We start from the raw sequence: 18594 nt of genomic DNA, 5'->3' as shown, positions 1-18594 counted from the left end.
TGTCTTTGACTAACTTCCATATGTCTCCTACCAGGGTTTTTGGTTTGTTTTGGCTCAACTGTACATTTAAAATGTTATGTTCTTATTATCTATTGAGTGGTGTGAATTTGAGGATTTATATACATGAAACGCCGTCTTACATACTCCTTTTCCCCACCCTTACCCTCTCTTTGGGCAACATCTCTGACAGATCTCAAGGTTTTTCTGGTCAATTTGTTACAAAAACAGTCATATATTTAGTAATTAAGTTTAACTTTCTGGTATTATATGATTCGGGGCAGTCTAGCTTAAACAATTTCTCTTCTTTGCCAACCTAGGCCTAATCTGTGTTTTTTGTTGTCTGTTTTCTGTTTTTGTTTTTTTTTGGTTGGGGGGAGAGAAGGAAGGATTTATTACTTGCAGTAAGTAAGGAGAACACCGGGGCTCTTTTCCCAAAGCAGTGTCTCCCTGAACTGCAAAATTGGGGAAGTTTTAAACTACGGGTACGTGCATATTCATAAGGGGGCTTGAGCAGAGAAGAATTCAGCCTAGAATTGGGGCAAAGGTCGACAGAGTCCAAGCTTTAGTTTATTGAAGTCAGGAGGGTCAACATCATCATTCCATCCTCCACCTGGGTGGGAGCCTTAGTTCCTGGTGTCAGGACTTTACTGAAGCTCAGGTTCTTTGTCTCGTTGCAGAAAGAATTCAGTGAGAGACAAAGTGATAGGTAGGAAGTGGATTTATTTGGAGAGGTCACATACCATGGACAGAATGAGGTCCTTCTCAAAAGGTGAGAGTGGCCCTGGGAGACACACGCCCCACAGAGTGAGGACCAGCTCAGAAGGCGAGAGGCCCTGATCTGTGTTTGTAAAGTGCAGAAAATTGTACTTTTTTCTTAATGAATACATACACATGTACAAATATAATCTTTTTTTAAATAAACAGATAGGTAGAACCAGTGGGGAAGAAGGTATGGTCTGTTTCACTATTTTTATACTTTCTCACCCTCCCTACTCTGTAGAGTCAGGGATGAGAGTAGGACCACTGGATTAGAGGAAGAGAGTCTGATCTTACTGGTTCTGTTCTAATCTGACCCCTTAGTGCCCTCTGTCATAGCAGGTGTCCACCTTCTATTTCTTTTTCCAGGACAGGTTGGGGAGGGAGTTCTTCAAAGTACACCTGCAGCTTCCAACCCTCAACACAACCCTTCAGCCTCTCATTGCTGGAGTCTCTTCACCCTGGAAGGCTGCTATGTAGGGTCTCTCACAATGAATCAAGTTTCATGGCAGTCCTCTGAGGCACCTACCTGGCCCCTGGGATTGACGGAACCTTGCCCCATCACTGAACTGAAGTATACTTTGCCCAACTGCTTACCTCTGGCCTTGCCCTACCCTAGGCAGCCTCCCCAGCTTTGCTGTTTCTAGTCGGGAAGCAAGTACCTGTCTCTGGTTCATTACACACCCTCCCTGTCCCCCCAGCGCAGTTCTAGGGAAGAGACCGTGATGGTTCCACGAGAGCTCACAGAGTGCACTCCACTCCGGTGGCAGCCTGGCGAGCACTTTCTCCCTCAGTAAACATCCATCCCCAGTTTGGGAGGCATGGCAGGCACATCAGCTTTCTCCCCTAGAGGAAGAAGAAAAAGTCAAAAAACCCACTACTCCTAGAAATTTCCTTTTATCAATCTCTTCCAGAACGTCTAGGCTTTTCTTATATAGGCTGCATATGAAATGGTCCCTAGCTTAGTTTGCATGTCTTTTTATAAGCTCTGCCTTGATATGTATGGAATATTACTTTAGACTAGTGGGATACTTGCCACACATTCTCCTTAGCTTGGAGCATTATTAGAAATTCCGAGACAACCATAAATGTTCCATTTTAGCATTTTAGTAAGCATTGCTATATACGTTGGCTGGGGAAACAGGTTATGCAACGGCGAACACCAGACACCACACAGGAAGTTTCATAAATTAATTTGTAACAGATCATTCACACTCAGTGTAAACAATGGATCTCATTTTTTTTTTTTTTTTAGTGAACTGATGAGGGAAAGAAAAAGAGGGTTGTTGGGCCAGCATTATGAAAACTGTAGATATAGTGTTATGAGGAGAAGACTTGGGTAGGGGCCAACAGTGTCATATATTTGGAGTGCAGTCATTTTATAAGGGGACCACATGTTTATGTAACTCCAGAGCATGGAACATGGTCAGTGCACAGCAGTTACGGAAGGTGAAAGTTTTGGGCTTACTGTCAGGTAGGACTTCATAACATTCAAGGGCATTCAGCAATGGAAGCACTTGATTTCCTGAGTTAGAGAACACTCTGTCGCCATGCTTTTCAGTGTTTTTTTTTTTTTTTTTTTAATTTACCTTTTTATTTCAAATAATTCCAAGTAAGTTATGAAGAAATTAATTTGTTATTGAACTTGCTCAATTTTCCAAAATAATTTAATAAAGCCATGCTGTAATATATAATGAAACATTAGTAAAATACCATACATCAAGTAAAACTGGGCTGATACTAAAAGCAATATATTATCTAAAAATGTACAATATAAAGGAAGCCAATCTACTCAGTATTAAAAAACCACCTCAATATGAACTTTTTTAGTTAGCATTGGTCAAATTATCCATCGAACATGATTACACCAAGGTATGTACTTTGCACATGGGATTCCTGAGTTAATAATGAAAACATTACTGTTCAGGACATTCAGTTAACATAAAAACTATTGATTGATTGATTCATTCATTCTTTGGTTCAGTAATATTCGTTGAGGGTTTACTACAAGTCAGGTGCTGTTCTAGGCAGTGAAGATACAATCTTGTACAAATTAGACAAAATTCTTCTTGTGATGGAACATTCTAGAGGGGGAATGGGTAATTAAGTTGTTTCTGGCAAAAGAGGTAATAAATAAAATGCACTATTTAAAAGTCAGAATGGATAAACAACAAGGTCCTACTGTATAGCGCAGGGAACTATATTTAATATCCTCTGATAAACTATAATGAAAAAGAATATGAAAAAGAATATATATATGTATAACTGAATCACTTTGCTCTACAGCAGAAATTAACACAACATTGTAAATCCACTATACTTCAAAAAAATTTAAAAAAATCTTTAAAAAAATAAATAAAAATCAATGGACTCTCTCAGGTATGGCTTCTAGAAGACAGAGGAGAGGAAACTCATATCCTAAGACAGTCTGGTCATATAAACTGAGGGATCCTCCCTTCAGAACAAATTGTCTTTGGTGGTTCACGTTTGATCTCAGTACATGAAGTTTGTGCACAGCCATGTTTGTTTTAATATAAAAATGAAAGTGCATTTTTGGTTTATTTTCAAAACCAAATATTCACATTCTACAGATACTTGTGGAAGGTGTCCTCTGTTCATCCTGTGGCTTCTCATACCCCCAGCACACTGATGTATGTTCCAGAGGGTTCTCAACCTCCAGCTCGTCAGGCAGCCGGCAAGAGATATCACTAACGTGCAAAGTAGGGATTGAAACCTTAATTTTATTTAAAAATAAAATATGTATTCCATTTTTAACACAAAGGGATTTAAAATGCGGACAGTAAATGGCTCAACATCTTCCTGCCCAGATATAGACATGCAACACGTTTAAAAGAAGACAAACAGGACAGACAGAAGAAAATGAAAAATAAAAATGACCCCCACCCAATTTCTTTCAAACAAATTTAATGAGAGTTAAGAGGTTTTTTCTGTGATCCCTTTCAGAAGAAAAGTGGTTTTTTATACTTGTCTATGTATATGTGTGTGTGTGTACACATTTACACAATAGGAATGTGATATTATGATTATAATAAGAAATATATATTTGGTCTTTGTCTCAATTCCTGGCACAGAGCTCCTAAAATGATTAGATTTCCTAAGTGAAGAGAGCTGGAAAAGGTGTCTTTTGTTATGCTAAATAGATGACTTTTGGAAAGCCCCTAGCTAACCTGAGTATGGGGCTGGTTGCCAGGGGAACCAACCAGAGATTAGAAGTTTGGACCTCTGGGGAGGGGAGAGGGGCTAGAGACTGAGTTCAGTCACCAATGGCCAATGTTGAAATCAATCATGCTATGTAATGGAGCCTCTATAGAAACCCAAAGGATGGGTTTGGAGAGCTTCTGGGTTGGTGAGCCCTGGAGGTGATGAGAGAGGCATGCGATCAGAGGGCATGGCAACTCCACAGCCTTACCCCATACCTTGCCCTCTGCATCTCTTCCATCTGGCTGTTCCTGAGTTATAGCCTTTTATGATAAAGCAGTAATCTAGTGAGTAAGCTGAGTTCTGTGAGCTGCTCTAGCAAATTAATCAAACTGGAGGGGACTGGGTTGTGGAACCTCCGATTTATAGTCAGTTGGTCAGAAGCACAGGTGACAGCCTTGACTTTTGATTGACATCTGAAGTGGGGACAACCTTGTGGTTCTGAACCCTTAACCTGAGGAATCTGATGCTATTTGAGGGTAGATAATGTCAGAAAATGAGTTGAATTGTAGAAAACCCAGCTGGTGGTGGGTGAATTTCATGGTGGTGTGGAGAAACACATACTGAAGGAATTACACACACTGTTTTGAAACTTGCTTTTTTTACTTAAAATATCTTCGCCTGCTTTAATATCAGTATATGCAGATCAGCTTTTTAATGGCTACAGAGTTATTCCTTGGTAATTCTAGATTTTATTTAACTAACTCTTGCTATATAGCGGTGGCAAATTTTAAAACATTTTTTTATATTACATTAAGCATATGTATATAACTATATAAGAATAGGGAGGTTATGAGAAGTAAAATACGATGCTGTGAGAGAGATACTTATACTGGGTGAGAGACCAAAGTCTAAATGTCATTTTCACTGCTTGGCTGTGGTGCCAGGTGGCAGATCCAGTCTTCTTTGTCTGCCAATCCTTGGATTCTGCCAAACATATAGAATAATGTAGTTGGAGAAGTAGACTTTGGACATTTCTGGGAATCCTACTTATTTTAGAAATCCAATTAGCAAACACGGAGGTGTTCAGGATGAGCTTCATCAGATTCCTTCCTTAGAAGACTTGAGTCTCTCGTGGGGCAGGGAGGCGTGTAGATAGGTCATTCAATAGTGTGACAAGTGCCAGGGCAGAAGTATGCCCAGGATGTTGTGACAGCAGGTATGGGGACACTCAGGCCACCCAGAAGTATGGATGTGTGAGTGTTGATGAGGTGACTGAAAGCTTCTTGGAAGGACGAGCTTAAGCTGAGTCACTAAGATAAACGGGAGTTCCCTGGCAGGCAGAAGGGCATTCCAGGCCAAGGCACAAAGAGGTAAGAAACAGCATGATGAGTGTGGGGAATCACAAGTAGTTTAGTGCTGTCAGAATATACATTTTGAGGCAATAAATGAGATGGACAGAGACCTGTTCATGGACGGCCTTGTAGTTCTTGCTGAGGAGCTGGGAATTCCCCCTTAAGTCAAAAGATACGCCTGTCTTTATATATCAATTAAAAGCTCTCTAAATACTTGTCATCATTTTTTGGAACTCTGGAAAACGTAATGGCTTCCTATGCTGCAACGGCAAAATTGAGCCAACTGTTAAGCTTAATTATCTGTTGCTGTTGAGCCCAGGATCCTTGGTTCGGTGTCTGATTTCACATGGTTCTTCAGAGAACCCAGAACCTTAATCAGCCAAGTCACCGATGGTTGCCAGAGCCCACTGCATGGTGAGTGATTTCAAATCCATCACCACTGTCAGGAAAATAGCTAAGAAGTTGGCCTGCAGCATCTTTGGATACCTAAGATATCTCATCACTGTCATCTCCATCATTTTATAAAATGCAGGAACATAGCCAATCCACATAAAATATATTGCTTGGGTTTGGGTTAAAAGAGAACAGGATGGGGTGGGAGTATAGCGATTTGATCTAATCAGTAGTAGTTAATACTTATTTTACTTTGACGTCTGAGTCTTTTTGTTTCTAATGTTCTGTGTTTGTTTGTTTGTTTTCTTAAATGCTAGGCAAAACTATTAGTGATCTAGTATAAGGCTGGTGAAAGGCACTGGAAAGAAACAAATTTGGAAGAGAGGAGCTCAAACAGGAATACCTCATTTCTTTACTAAAAAGAGAGAAATTCGTTCTAAGCACAGAATAGGGTCTAGAAATAAACGTTGTTTGTGGGGAAGGTACATTTTTATCAAAAGGAAGGCAGTGTTGCCTATTGATCTCCCCACAACTCATTTATTTATACAGTTTTACTTATTTTTCTCTGCACGTAAAACTTTTTCCTGAATCATCCATAATCGGATTCTAGGAAGATGTGTTAAATATGTTGCTACAGTTTACATTTGTCATCTGTGATGTTTTATTTAGCCGAATATTTTTTTTTTTCTTCACTGCTCCCTGTACAACATGAAATACCATATGCCATTGTCCCTGTCAGGAAGCAAAGGTTTCCCTGGTCTGTGCCCGTGCCTATGTTTATGCCACAGCGGAGCTGTGGTCCAGTGCCATCTTTTATTGATAAGGCCAGCAAAGGAGAAATCTAATGAAATTATCAAAGCTTTGAATTAATTATGAACTTGAATAGGAGAGCTAAGCTCTCTGGAGCCAAGGATCTCATTACCCATGCATTCTCATTGCATTCTCTTCTGGGGCAGAAGGCATTTTCAGCTACAGCTCTTAGCCTGGCTTTGGACTTTATTCAAACTTGCTAAACTGACATTCTCTTCTTACTACAATGTGGCTGCTAATGTCCATGATGATTAATTTAATTCTGCTCTGGATCCACAGGAGATGTCAGTAGGTTTTCTCTGCCCCTCCTTCCGCTTTTTATTATTTTTCTTTCTCTCTTTTTTTTCATCAAATTGGATATTATACGAGTTTTTATCTTTTGGAGGTCATGTGAGAAGCTTTCAGAATTCAGGTGTAGCTTCATGGACTATAGTGATTGAATTAAAGTTAAGGACTATATTATATCTACTATGTATTCCTGGGATATTTAGGTAAGCTCAAAGTCAAGTATTTCTTCTTTGAATTTTGAACACCAAACAGAAGTTTCTCTTGCCTGTTTCTACTTTAGAATTAATCATGTAGCAATAACTTCCATGGTCTTAACAGCATTGTTCATATTTCTAATGTGTGTTGTATGGGAACTACAGATCTCACTTTGTGGGTGTAGCTCATAGGTCTTATGCTCCCTGATGGAGAGTAGTTCATGTTTGCTTTACAATTCTGGTATTCCTTTTCCAAATAATATGAATTTTCTTCCTTTCTTTTCTTTTTCTTCTTTTTTTTTTTTTGGTGAATAAATCAACCTCTGATTGTTTTAAGTCTAGTAGCAAAATCAATAACAACAATGTTTCAATTTGTTATTGGGGATGATTCTTCAGTACTGTCATATAGGTTCAAAGCATCTTATGGCAAGCCTTTTCTGCTTGCTTTTGAGACCCATTATTTATGAATTCCTAAGCTGTAGCTCATCTATCTTAGTAAACTACAGGCTACTGGCAATTTTTGTAAGCAGTGACTAACTTTGCTTTACGGAGTCAGTGTTTTAAGGTTTTGAATAGTGGGGGATGGGAGAATGATAGTCTTTGCTTTTCCTTTTCCTATTTACTTTCAGTGAGTTTTTTCCCCCCATTTATTTTCTCTATAGGCAGCTGCAATATTTAATTCAGCCTTCGGAAGTTTTTTGGTAAGTAAACATGGTTTAATTTGTCTTTTATAACTTTTGTTGTGATGTTTATATGAAATATTTAGTGAAAATTGGACTTTTTTTTTACTATTTGGTTAAATATAAAAGTTCTTGAATCCTGTCATATGCCATTATCCATACCCTAAAGAAAATTAATAAATAAAGGAAATGTTCTCTCATAATATAATTTGGAGGTTTGGGTTTAATATTCCATTTAATGGATTCAAGGAATCAATTAAAACACTATGTGTCTCCTTATAGAGGTATGTCAATATATTGATCATTTAATGAGGTCTTTTAGATTATTATTATTTTGTGTCATGGGACTGAGGATTTTGAAAAGGAAACATGACCCAGCTGGTCAGAAAGGGAATGCTAATTTACTTGTTGACATGTCATTTATTTTGTACATTTCACTGTTAAAGAAGCTACTGTCTTAGATACTTCTGAGAAATCTATGTGAAAAAAAATTTGAAATGAGGAAATAACTAATGAGTAATTTTCAAGAAAATACAATATTTTTTGACATGTGAACTATCAATTGTATATAAAAAGATTAAAAATAGTTCATCTTTCATAAGTAGAACCAATATAATTATAAGGACAATACTATTTTAGCATTTTTTAATCATTATCTTTTAAACAGATGATATAAACAAAGACTTGGTTTGTGTTATGAAAGAATGAGAAGGAAACTGAGTTTTCTGTCAACTGAATATGTTATTTATACCCTCCCTAAAACTTTGCTAAATTGATGAAAACAAATTAGAATATTGTATTTTTAGATATATAACTCATTAACAGATATGTGGTTACAGTGATTTACAAAAAATTGAGAATGAAATCAGCAAGGTATATAAGCTGGTTCATGAGTCTAGGCAAAATATCAATTACTTCTGTTTAAAATGCTCTTTATGTCACTTATTATTGTATGTATTTAAATGTAGTTGAAGCTTTAAAACATATTGTTACATAGTGTTAATTCTGTACAGTCCTATATAGCTTTTAATGTCCCAATGTTACAGAGTTTTAATGATGTAGCTTCTGCAAAATACATGCTTAGATTCTATCTTATTTTTAAAGAAGTAGTAATATTATTCCCGATGTTGTATTATTATTATTGGGTTTTAGAAGAGAGGTAATAGAGTCCATTTAATGCAAATGATCTCTTGAGCTACTTATTTTAGACTCAGTGATATTTTCTTGTCATTATTTCACATATCCAAGTATTATTTTCTATATGTTGTCACAATTGACAAAATAATATCTGTAAGATATGTTCTTGCTGGAAGCCGGTTTTTTTACAAGGTTTGGATTTGTATACATCCACTATCGAAACATGGTTTCCTAAGCTGGATCTCCTACTCTTTAAAATGTCTGGTGTAATTGAGAAAATAACTTTGAGGCAATTGTCTGAGTAACTAAAGCAAAATACAGTTCTTTAGTTGGAGGACAAGCTCACTAAGTACAGTTTGAGCTTTGCACTGACTGACTGTATGAACAATAAATGTATCATGTTATTTGTTCTACCAGGCACAATTCTTTGGTAAGATCCAGTGAAGTAAAACTTGTTCTAGGGATTCTTTCGGATTTTTGTTATGCTCTTTCACTTTTAAAACGTTATGCATTCTCACTCCTTAGTCTTTTTCCTCTCTTCACCTTTTTTTCTTACATTAATGAGTCAATCGAAAGTATTTATTGATTTCCTGCACACAGAGGTGGTTTTCTAATAGCTGTAGAGGTGCAAAAAAATACAACATGGTCCCACTCTGCTGTAACACATAGAAAAAGAAATACAATGTAAAAGCTAACAAATCAAACAAAAGATGTTACTAGGTGATGTATGATTGTCAGATATGAACTCTGGGTTGAAAGGTCGGACAGAAACAATTTCGCTGTTGGGCCTTGAAGTAGTCGAGAAGAGAGGAGAGGAAAAAGGCATAAACAGTGGCAGAGAGACAGAAGTGTCTTCCATTTTTTCCCCTTCTCCTTCCTTTCCCTCCTTTTTCTTTCTGAAAGCTGAAAATTACCAGAAGGGGTTGAGAATAAAAATTATGATTGGAGATGTTTTGCTCCAGTGTTATAAGGGAAATAATTCTATTTCTTTTTCTTCCTTCTCCACCATAGTTACAACAAACCTTGGATTATGAACTATGCGCAAGTCTGACCTAAATCAGTTAGACTTAGGCTCAGCTTATTTACCAGAAAAAAAAAAAAAAATAGTGGCTTGGACAAAGGTAAATGTTTATTTCTCTATTATGTAAAATCTGGAAGGAGGCTGTCATGGGAGCTTCCTGGTCTCATTGTGTACAGAGACACCCATCTTTCTCCTGCACCATCCACAGCACACAGCTGCCTTCATCAATGTTACCTTATGGTCCAAGATAGCTGCTGGAGCTCCAGCCAAAAAGAAACCTGGATAGCAAGGTCTTTACCTTGGGAAAACACAAAAGAGCTTCCCTAAAAACTAAGTCTGCTTTCTTTAAACAGCATTCCTGGAACTCCAACACCATAGTTGCAGTAATATCTTATTGCAGAACTTAGTCATATGATCCTACCCAGCTACTGGAGAGGCTGGGACATGATGTGGCAATTTGGTAAGAGCTACAAACTGAATTTCTGTAACTAAGGAAGAAGAGAATGTATAAGAGGCAGCTAGTGCTTTGTGCAAAAGAGCAGTGTATAGCATTTGTCAAGAGTTTGAAGAAAGAGATTAAACTTAGTTGAATGATATGAGAAGGCTTCAGGGAGAAGTTGGTGCTTGAGTTGGGCTTGGGAAAAAGGACTTATTTTAGAGGAGGAAAATTCCAAACTATAACCTTCATGTTTTATTTTGTTATTCCTGAAGGGTGGTACTTGTTAAGAGTTTTTTTTTTTTTTGGAATTTTCTTTATAAATGAAAAATATTCACCTATCCTTAAAATTTAGGATTATTGGTAGTAGGATGGTGTCTAGAGTCAGACTGGGTTTAAATCCTTACTTGACTGAATACTATTCTAACCACAAAACCTTCCATATATATAAAATGGGGTAATGATAGTACCTAAACTATACAGTTGAGGTAAGGATTAAATGGGATAATCTATAAAAAATGCTTGAATGATGTAGTAGAAATAACTGGTCTAGGTTTTGTGCAAGTTCTACCATGAATTTTTTGTGCATGACCATGGACATTAAAAAATGAAGAAATTGGTTATCTGTGACTAAGCCCTGTAATTCTAAGATACACTGATTCAATGATTATTCTCTGGTTATGAGTGACCATTTCTTTTGTATTTACAGCATAGAGTGTGAAAAGGCTATTTATTTTGGATTACATTAAAACTTTGAATGAAAGCCTTTTACGAGAAAAAAAATTTTTTTTTTTTAAACTTTGGGTTTATTTATTTATTTATTTTTATGGCTGTGTTGGGTCTTCGTTTCTGTGCGAGGGCTTTCTCTAGTTGCGGCAAGTGGGGGCCATTCTTCATCGCAGTGCGCGGGCCTCTCATTATCGTGGCCTCTCTTGTTGCGGAGCACAGGCTCCAGACGCGCAGGCTCAGTAATTGTGGCTCACGGGCCCAGTTGCTCCGCGGCATGTGGGATCTTCCCAGACCAGGGCTCGAACCCCTATCCTCTGCATTGGCAGGCAGATTCTCAACCACTGCGCCACCAGGGAAGCCCAAGAATTTTTGAAGAAAGAGCTATTTGAGCATTCTTGTTGATTTTCAGACATCTGGGTATACCAAATAAACTACTGTACATATTTATAGCTAGTTTAATAATGTCCCAGGTCTAATTAAAACAGTGTTTTTAAGAACTAATTGTCACAGAAAACTATTTTTTAATGTAGCTAGGCTGATAATAACTAATGATAGATGAATTCAATTTACATAAATTTCAGGCCAAGAAAATATTTTAAAATTATGCCACAGAGGATTGCTTTAAGTTAAGAAGTTAATGTTATTATCTCCTCCTCTCATTTAAATTGTTTGGTTTATAATAATTGTGGAGCATAATAAGTGTTTTGAGATTTCCCTCTTGATGAGATTTTAATAAAATTGGATAGTCAACCACCCTGAATAACGAAAATGTTATGAAAATTTATATGTATATCTATTTTTTCTATGTAAAACCATGTATTTCAAGTTCAACCATTTCATATGTTGCTTCCTCATCAAAAGAAATATTTTTAAAAAATACATTTAGATATTGGCAACTTTTTGAAAAATTCCAATTGAAAAATCATTTCTTTAACTTAAAAAGATTCAACTATGTTGAAAAAAAATTGATCACATTATTTGTTAGACCCTGAGCATTTTTGGTTTGGAGGCTAAATTCAGTGTTTCCATGTCCTCAAGAATTATAAGTTAAAGTTTAAAAGGAAGAAGTAGAATTTTTTCTTTTTAGATTCCTTAGCCTATTTTATTATTTTTGGTAGCTCCTAATCTTAAAGGGAAACCCTAGTGAGTAACAAAGTCGATATGTCAAATTGAGTTTTGAATAACTATGTTATACAGCATTATAGCAATTCATGGCAACATAAATGTAAGGAGTTCTGAAACAGCAGCAAAGAATTCTAAGCAAAGTTAAATCATTTTTGTGAATTGATAACACCTAGTCTAAAGAAGATCTTTAAGAGTCACTGTTTACTTTCTAAATCTCGTCATTTAAAGTATCAAGAAATGGGTTTCTTCTACATAATTCTCCTTTAAAATTGTCATTGCCAGAACCAGCAGAAGCTATTCTAAGATGAATAATTTTATTTTTTTTTATGCCAGACCAAGGGTTAAAAGAAACTCCTTACCTTGAGCTGAAGAACTAGCCAGCACATATTTTTCTTGCCTTACCTAACTGTTCTGTCTTCCTTCTTTGCTTTGGCTGATGCTCCATTACTACCCATCTTTGTAGAAAGATTTAATAGTTAACTGATGCTGAAAGAAAATAGTTGCTGAAAGAAAAGAAGTCTCAAACACAAATGCCATGTTGTAATAACTTGGGATATATGTTTATCACTTTCTTTATTCTTCCTTTCTTGTAAATACAAAAATGTGCTCGGCCATACTCAGAACGGTTAGAGAGGAAGCACATTAACTTTGTAACTTGTTTGATTGCTGTGCAACCCTGCTTTTTAAAAATAAGATCAAAAATCTCAAATATTAATGAAGAAGGTTAAGGGTGGTACCATACAAGGCCTAATTGTTAATTTGGGTTTCCTTTCATCTTAATCTAGGATGTCAGTTTTTAATTCAGTTTATGTTTACGGAATACTCATTTTGTGCAATACTGAAAACTATGCCAATTTTTTCCTTAATTTGTTTAAAATCTTAACCAACCTGTATTATTCAGTTGAGATCTTTGTTTCCCCTCAAAAGTTCATGACTTGTTTAAAACACAGGTTTTTATTTCATTAAGCTTAAACACCAGAACAAACAAACAACTGAATTTTGAGCAATATTCAGTACTACCTTACAGGATTTATTTCTTACATTTATCCTTTTATTGCTAAGGACTCAATAAAACCAGGATTTTAAATAACCCATCCTGGGCTTTAAAGTAACTTATGAACTATGTTTGGACAAAAGGAAGCTAGTTTCTACCTTTATAAAACAGAATCCATCATCATTCTATGCCTTTCATTTGTTCATCTCTTTGGGCAAATGGACACCATGAAAGGTGGATTGCTGAGAACAGACTACTTTCTCTTTAAAAAATACTATTGGGTCAATTAGCAGTATGGCACAAAATAGGAAAGTAGCATATAAAATTAACACACATATACTGCGTCAATTAGATTCAAGGCACCTTTCCAGATACTGAAGCAAATGCACAATACATAAATATGTGAAAAAAATAAGTAACGTAAAGAATTAAGAGGACAGGAATTGCCTTGAAGGCTGTGTCTTCCAAATTTCAGGCACCTTTATGACTTTCGCCATGTCAACATTTATGTGTATTATTAAGTTAAATAAAACTTACTTTTTAAATTTAATTTATTTAAAGTGAAACTCTACATCAGCACATCAAATAAAAAACCAATCTTGTCATGAAGAGAAGGTAACTGAAGTTAAATCAAATAGGAAAAAGCTATTATTAATTTGTACTCTGCTGCCTACACAAGGCTCTGAGTCCATGACTACCCTCCTTTTGATAAGAAGTGGAATTAGCATCAGTACCTAACCAAGAACTGTCTCTTCCTTCAATCTGAAGGATTGAAAAAGATTTTTTGTAAAGAGAGTAAGTTTTATTACTAATTCTCTGTCTCTGTGTCGTTTGCTTTGACTTCCACTTTGGGCTTCACTGTTCTTAGACTCTGGGAAGCACTGTTCTCTAGGGTCATTTCTCAAATCATTTCAGCAAAGAGGTGAATTAAAACCATTTGGGGAAGTCAAATGAGGAAACCCCCAGAATCAGGGACTCTGGCAACATGAATATGTTCGTGTTTCTTTCATTAGAGTATTTTCTACCTAACGCTTGTCCAGAAAAGCAGGATGCAAGTGTGCCAAACATGTTTGTAGACGTAAAAGTATGCAATATTGCTTGAGTAAGGAAAACCCCGTGATAGTTGCATTTGAATTCATTTCTCAGACAAATTCTTATCTGAAGTACAGTCACTGTAAATAAAAAAATGGTCTTCGTTACTTCATAAAAATGTATAGAATCCTTACCTACTCCATTATAGCAGCATAATGCTCTATGCCGTCTGACAGGACTTGTGTAGCAAGTAAATGCATTAGTCACAGTGACCATTTTTCTTGCAAATTTGTGACATAGATTTAATTATAGGAATGACCAGCAACTTACAAATCTAATTTTGGTGGAGGCTGAGGCAACTTTTTTTTTTTTATTTTAATAATGATGGATTTTTTTAAAAGCAATGATTTCATTACTATTTAAAGAAAATCTACTGGTGTAGAACTAGCCAATTGACTGAAGTTATTTTATTATTCTTTAACATATGCCATGTACTTTCATTTTTATTTTTATTAATTTTTAAAATGTCATCATTCCCAAACTGGAAAAGTACTTGCTCCTATACCGATTTAGGTAAAAATAAATAAATATAAATTTGGGGGGCGGGGCGCAGGATATTTGTAAAAGACCTCCTAAGAAACACAATCCTAGTAGTCGGTTAAAAGCAAGACTATTTCCTTAATTTGAATCCAACCTAACTATAGAATTGCTTAGTCTATGGCCTTTAGTAGGAGATACCCACTAACTGCTAAATGATGATAATGTGTTAAATAGTTCTCATTTCTCTGTTTCTATTTCTCCAAACTAAAAATTTACCATGATTAACCCAGTTATTAAGCTAATATTTGGGGGATCTGGGGATAATAGTGTGGTGAGCCAAACAATTAAGTTTCATGTCTTCATCTGCATTAGTGATTCTTAAGGTGAGAATATCATGTCCCATGGTGGGGGGAAGGGAGGAGGTAATCATTTTCCATTCTCAATATACCTCATTGATTCAGACCGAACTGCCATTCCAAAATAAATCTGGGCATGGGAAAAGAAGCAGAAGGGCATCTGAGCATGCATAAACTGTTTAAACTTGTGGATTCTACCAACCAGAAAGAACCTTCCCTTTAATTACTGGTCTTTAGATGAAGCAAAGTTAGACATCTAAACTCCATTATGGATTCAGGTTTTCAAGTAAACTTAGCACTTCTAAAAAACAATGGTCTGTGTTATTGGAAATGGCAGATTGTAGTTTGAAATTAAGAAATCAAACTTTCTTTTTTTAGCTCAATTCATTGTGTGTCATTGTTTGCCCTTATATCAATTTTATTAATGAAACATTTGTGGACTTCCTGCTAGGAAGTAGCCTACTATGTGCTAGGCTTTGGCTAGGTTTTAGAGCTAACTAACTAAATTTTACATATATATATATATATATATATATATATGAGGTCTTAGCTTCAAGGCGTATAAACTTCCTGGATTTTAAATGTCATTTTTCACAGTGTGATTACCCAGGCAACCTGATTCTTAATTACCTCTAAATGATGATTTGCTCTCACGGAGTTTGAGGACCACTTATTCTGACTATATAACTTCAAGTAAAGCAGAAGATTAGCATCTCCAATTATTAAAATAAAACTCTTTCATTTTTATTGCAACTCCAAAGAAAACTGAATTTTAAGTGTATGTGTCTGCCAATATAGATGTTTTTAAAAAGCAGCTTATCAGATACTACATTCAGTTTGTACGTGTATCAAAAACTGACTTAGAAAATTACCTTATGATATATAACTTATTCTGTGGGAACATTGTGTTAAAAATTAACTTTTTTAAAGCTATTTTAATTGTAGTATAGTCAGCCCTCTGTATCCTCAGGTTCCACATCCAAGAATTCAACCAGCTGAGATCAAAAATATTCAGAAAATAAAAAAAAGATTCCAGGAAGTTCCAAAAAGGAAAACTTGAACTTGCTGCAACTATTTACATAGCATTTACCTTGTATCAGGTATTATATGTAATCTAGAGATGATTTAAAGTATATGGGAGGATGTGCATAGGTTATATGCAAATACTACATTATTTTATATAAGGGACTTGAGTGTCCGTGGAGTTTAGCATCTGTGGGGTTCCTAGAACCAATTCCCTGCAGATACTGAGGGACACCTGCATATGTTTAATATCATATGAAATCACCAAATTGTCTTCCAAAGTGGTTGTACCTTTTACCATTTCTGTCAGGAATGTTTGAGGAATCTAGTTGCTCCATATCCTGGCCAGCCCTTGGTATTAGCAATATTTTTTATTTGAGCCATTCTAGTAGGTGTTTAGCGATACATCATCATAGCTTTAACTTCTAGTTCCCTAATGGCGAATGATGTTGGACATCTTTTTTTGTGCTTATTTGCCACATGTGTATCTTCTTGGGGGTGTCTGTTCAAATCTCTTGTCTATTTTTTAATGGGGTTGTTTCTTATAATTGGATTGTGAATTTCTAAATATGTTTTGAACACCAGTCATTTATCAGATATGTGTTTTGCAAGTGTTTTCTCCCAGTCTGTGGCTTATCTTCTCATTTTCTTAATGGTGTCTTTTGAAGAGCAGAAGTTTTAAATTTTGATTAAATCCATTTTTTTTTCTTTTATGGTTCTTGGTTTTTGTGTCCTCTAAGAAATTCTTGTTTAATCCAAAATCACAAAATTCTTTATGTTTTCTTCTAGATGTTTTATAGTTTTTGTTTTTATATTTAAGTCTGTGATCCATTTTAAATTAATGTTTGTACATGATGCCTTATATGAGTTGGGATTCATTATTTTGCATATAGTTGTAGAAGTTTAAAGTTTTTATGTCTGTCAAATGTATCCATCTTTCCCTTTATGGATTTTTCCAGTCTTTATACTTATAAAGCCTTTCCCTAATCATAGTATCAGATAAAATTTCACATGTATTTTCTTTTAGCTTTATAGACAAAATGCATATATAATATATGTTTAAAAGTAAAGCCTGTCATACAGGAGTTAACAAATACAAATAACAGTTTGAAAGTACTTCACCTGATTAAGGTATCATTGGTTAAAGAAGTCAATTTCTGTTGTTGCTGGCCCTACTGTTGTTTTTTGTTTTCTTTTCATGTAAGTCCATCTTTGTAGTGATACTCTCATATCTACATAGTGACATATATGCTTGTCCCTGAAAATAATTAGATCAGTATTCATGACTGTTAAAAATGGTTTCTCTATCTTAGGATATTACCCATGACATTAATATAATTACCTAAGATAAAATTATTCATTTGAAGTATAAAATGGAGATGTACATAGAATAGTGATTGAAAATTATAGAAACCTCATTTTGATCTCTATCAATTTAATTTGCAACTATTCACACAAACTAACAGTAAAATGTTTCTACTTGGAGGATTGTTGAGTAAGGTGAATAGCTCTCTTAGTTGCAGAGTTTCAAATAATAGAGGACTTTTAAAAAATAAAATATGATTTTAAAAACCCTGGTCAATTTGATTTTAACTTTTATAATTGAACAAACTGTACTGGTCAGGGGAAAGAAACTTTTCATGATGAGAACATGGTATCTTGGAAATTAAAGTCAAAGCATCACAGCTCTCCAGGCTCATGAGATGAACATTGATTCATATTTTACATGTCCACTGATGGTTGTACTCCGAGTATGCAGTTTATACATTTTCTTTTTCTTTTGACAGAACCACATACGTGTTTACTTTTCCTGGGTAGCTTTTTCTGTGATGTTTCTAATAAGTAGAGTAATTAAATTAAAAATGTCCACTGTGTTTATAGTTTTACTGTAACAGTGCTTGGTCTAGTGGTCAGTATTTGTGGTTTAGTTTTTCATTATTCAGGCAATTCTCTTAAAAGTAGTTATTTCCTAAAGTGTTCCTACGTTTTCACTTGAAAGCTTATGATATTCTTTTTATCCATTTATTTAAGAAGGATAATGTTTATTAACATTATTGTGCTTTTGGTTATTCTCAAGAACCAAAGTGTTGCGTTCTATATTCTTTCTCACCATCCTATATGTTATTGTAAGATAAACTATCTTCACATACTACTTTTATATGTTACTCCTATGCCTCAATGCCTTCAGTGGCTCTTTATTGCCCACCACCCAGTTGGCCATTCTGGAGTCTTCTCAGTGCAACCCCATCCCCGCTCTCTCTGGCATCCTTCTTATATTCATATTTTAACTGTTGATTTACTCTTTCCTCCCTTTCCTCCAACACTTGGGGCTCCCACCTCTTTGCTTATACTATCCCCCTCCTTTCCATATCCTATCCATCTCTCAAAAGCCTGTCTGCCCCTTCAAGCAAGTTCTCCAGCTTTTCTTTTATGGTTATTTAGCTCTTGGGATGACTTTCCATCTAGATTGCAACTGCTTGATATAGTTAGCTTAAAATTCTGATCTTGTCTCCCACCTCTGGCTCCTCCTGTGATCCTGCTCTTATTATTTTTTTCTAAAATACTT

At 35.6% G+C, this 18594-nt stretch overlaps 1 protein-coding gene across 4 annotated transcripts in view; it reads left to right on the top strand.

Moving 5' to 3' along the window:
• Positions 1–18594, top strand: part of SLC10A7 (solute carrier family 10 member 7) — a 253249-nt gene that overhangs the window by 68782 nt on the left and 165873 nt on the right. For 3 of the 4 annotated variants that reach the window (XR_005020096.1, XM_036853914.1, XM_036853916.1), the window contains exon 5: positions 7618–7656. The exons of the other annotated variant lie outside the window; for it this stretch is intronic. Coding sequence is in view for 2 of the 3 variants with exons in the window: in XM_036853914.1 (XP_036709809.1) it covers positions 7618–7656 (39 nt within the window). In the remaining variant the exon portion in view is untranslated. The remainder of the gene's footprint in view (positions 1–7617; positions 7657–18594) is intronic. 4 annotated transcript variants of the gene reach the window in all.

Source organism: Balaenoptera musculus, chromosome 5 (assembly GCF_009873245.2).
Source record: "Balaenoptera musculus isolate JJ_BM4_2016_0621 chromosome 5, mBalMus1.pri.v3, whole genome shotgun sequence".
NCBI lineage: Eukaryota > Metazoa > Chordata > Mammalia > Artiodactyla > Balaenopteridae > Balaenoptera > Balaenoptera musculus.
The sequence above is the reverse complement of the archived record's forward strand: the minus strand, read 5'-3'. Positions and strand labels throughout refer to the sequence as shown.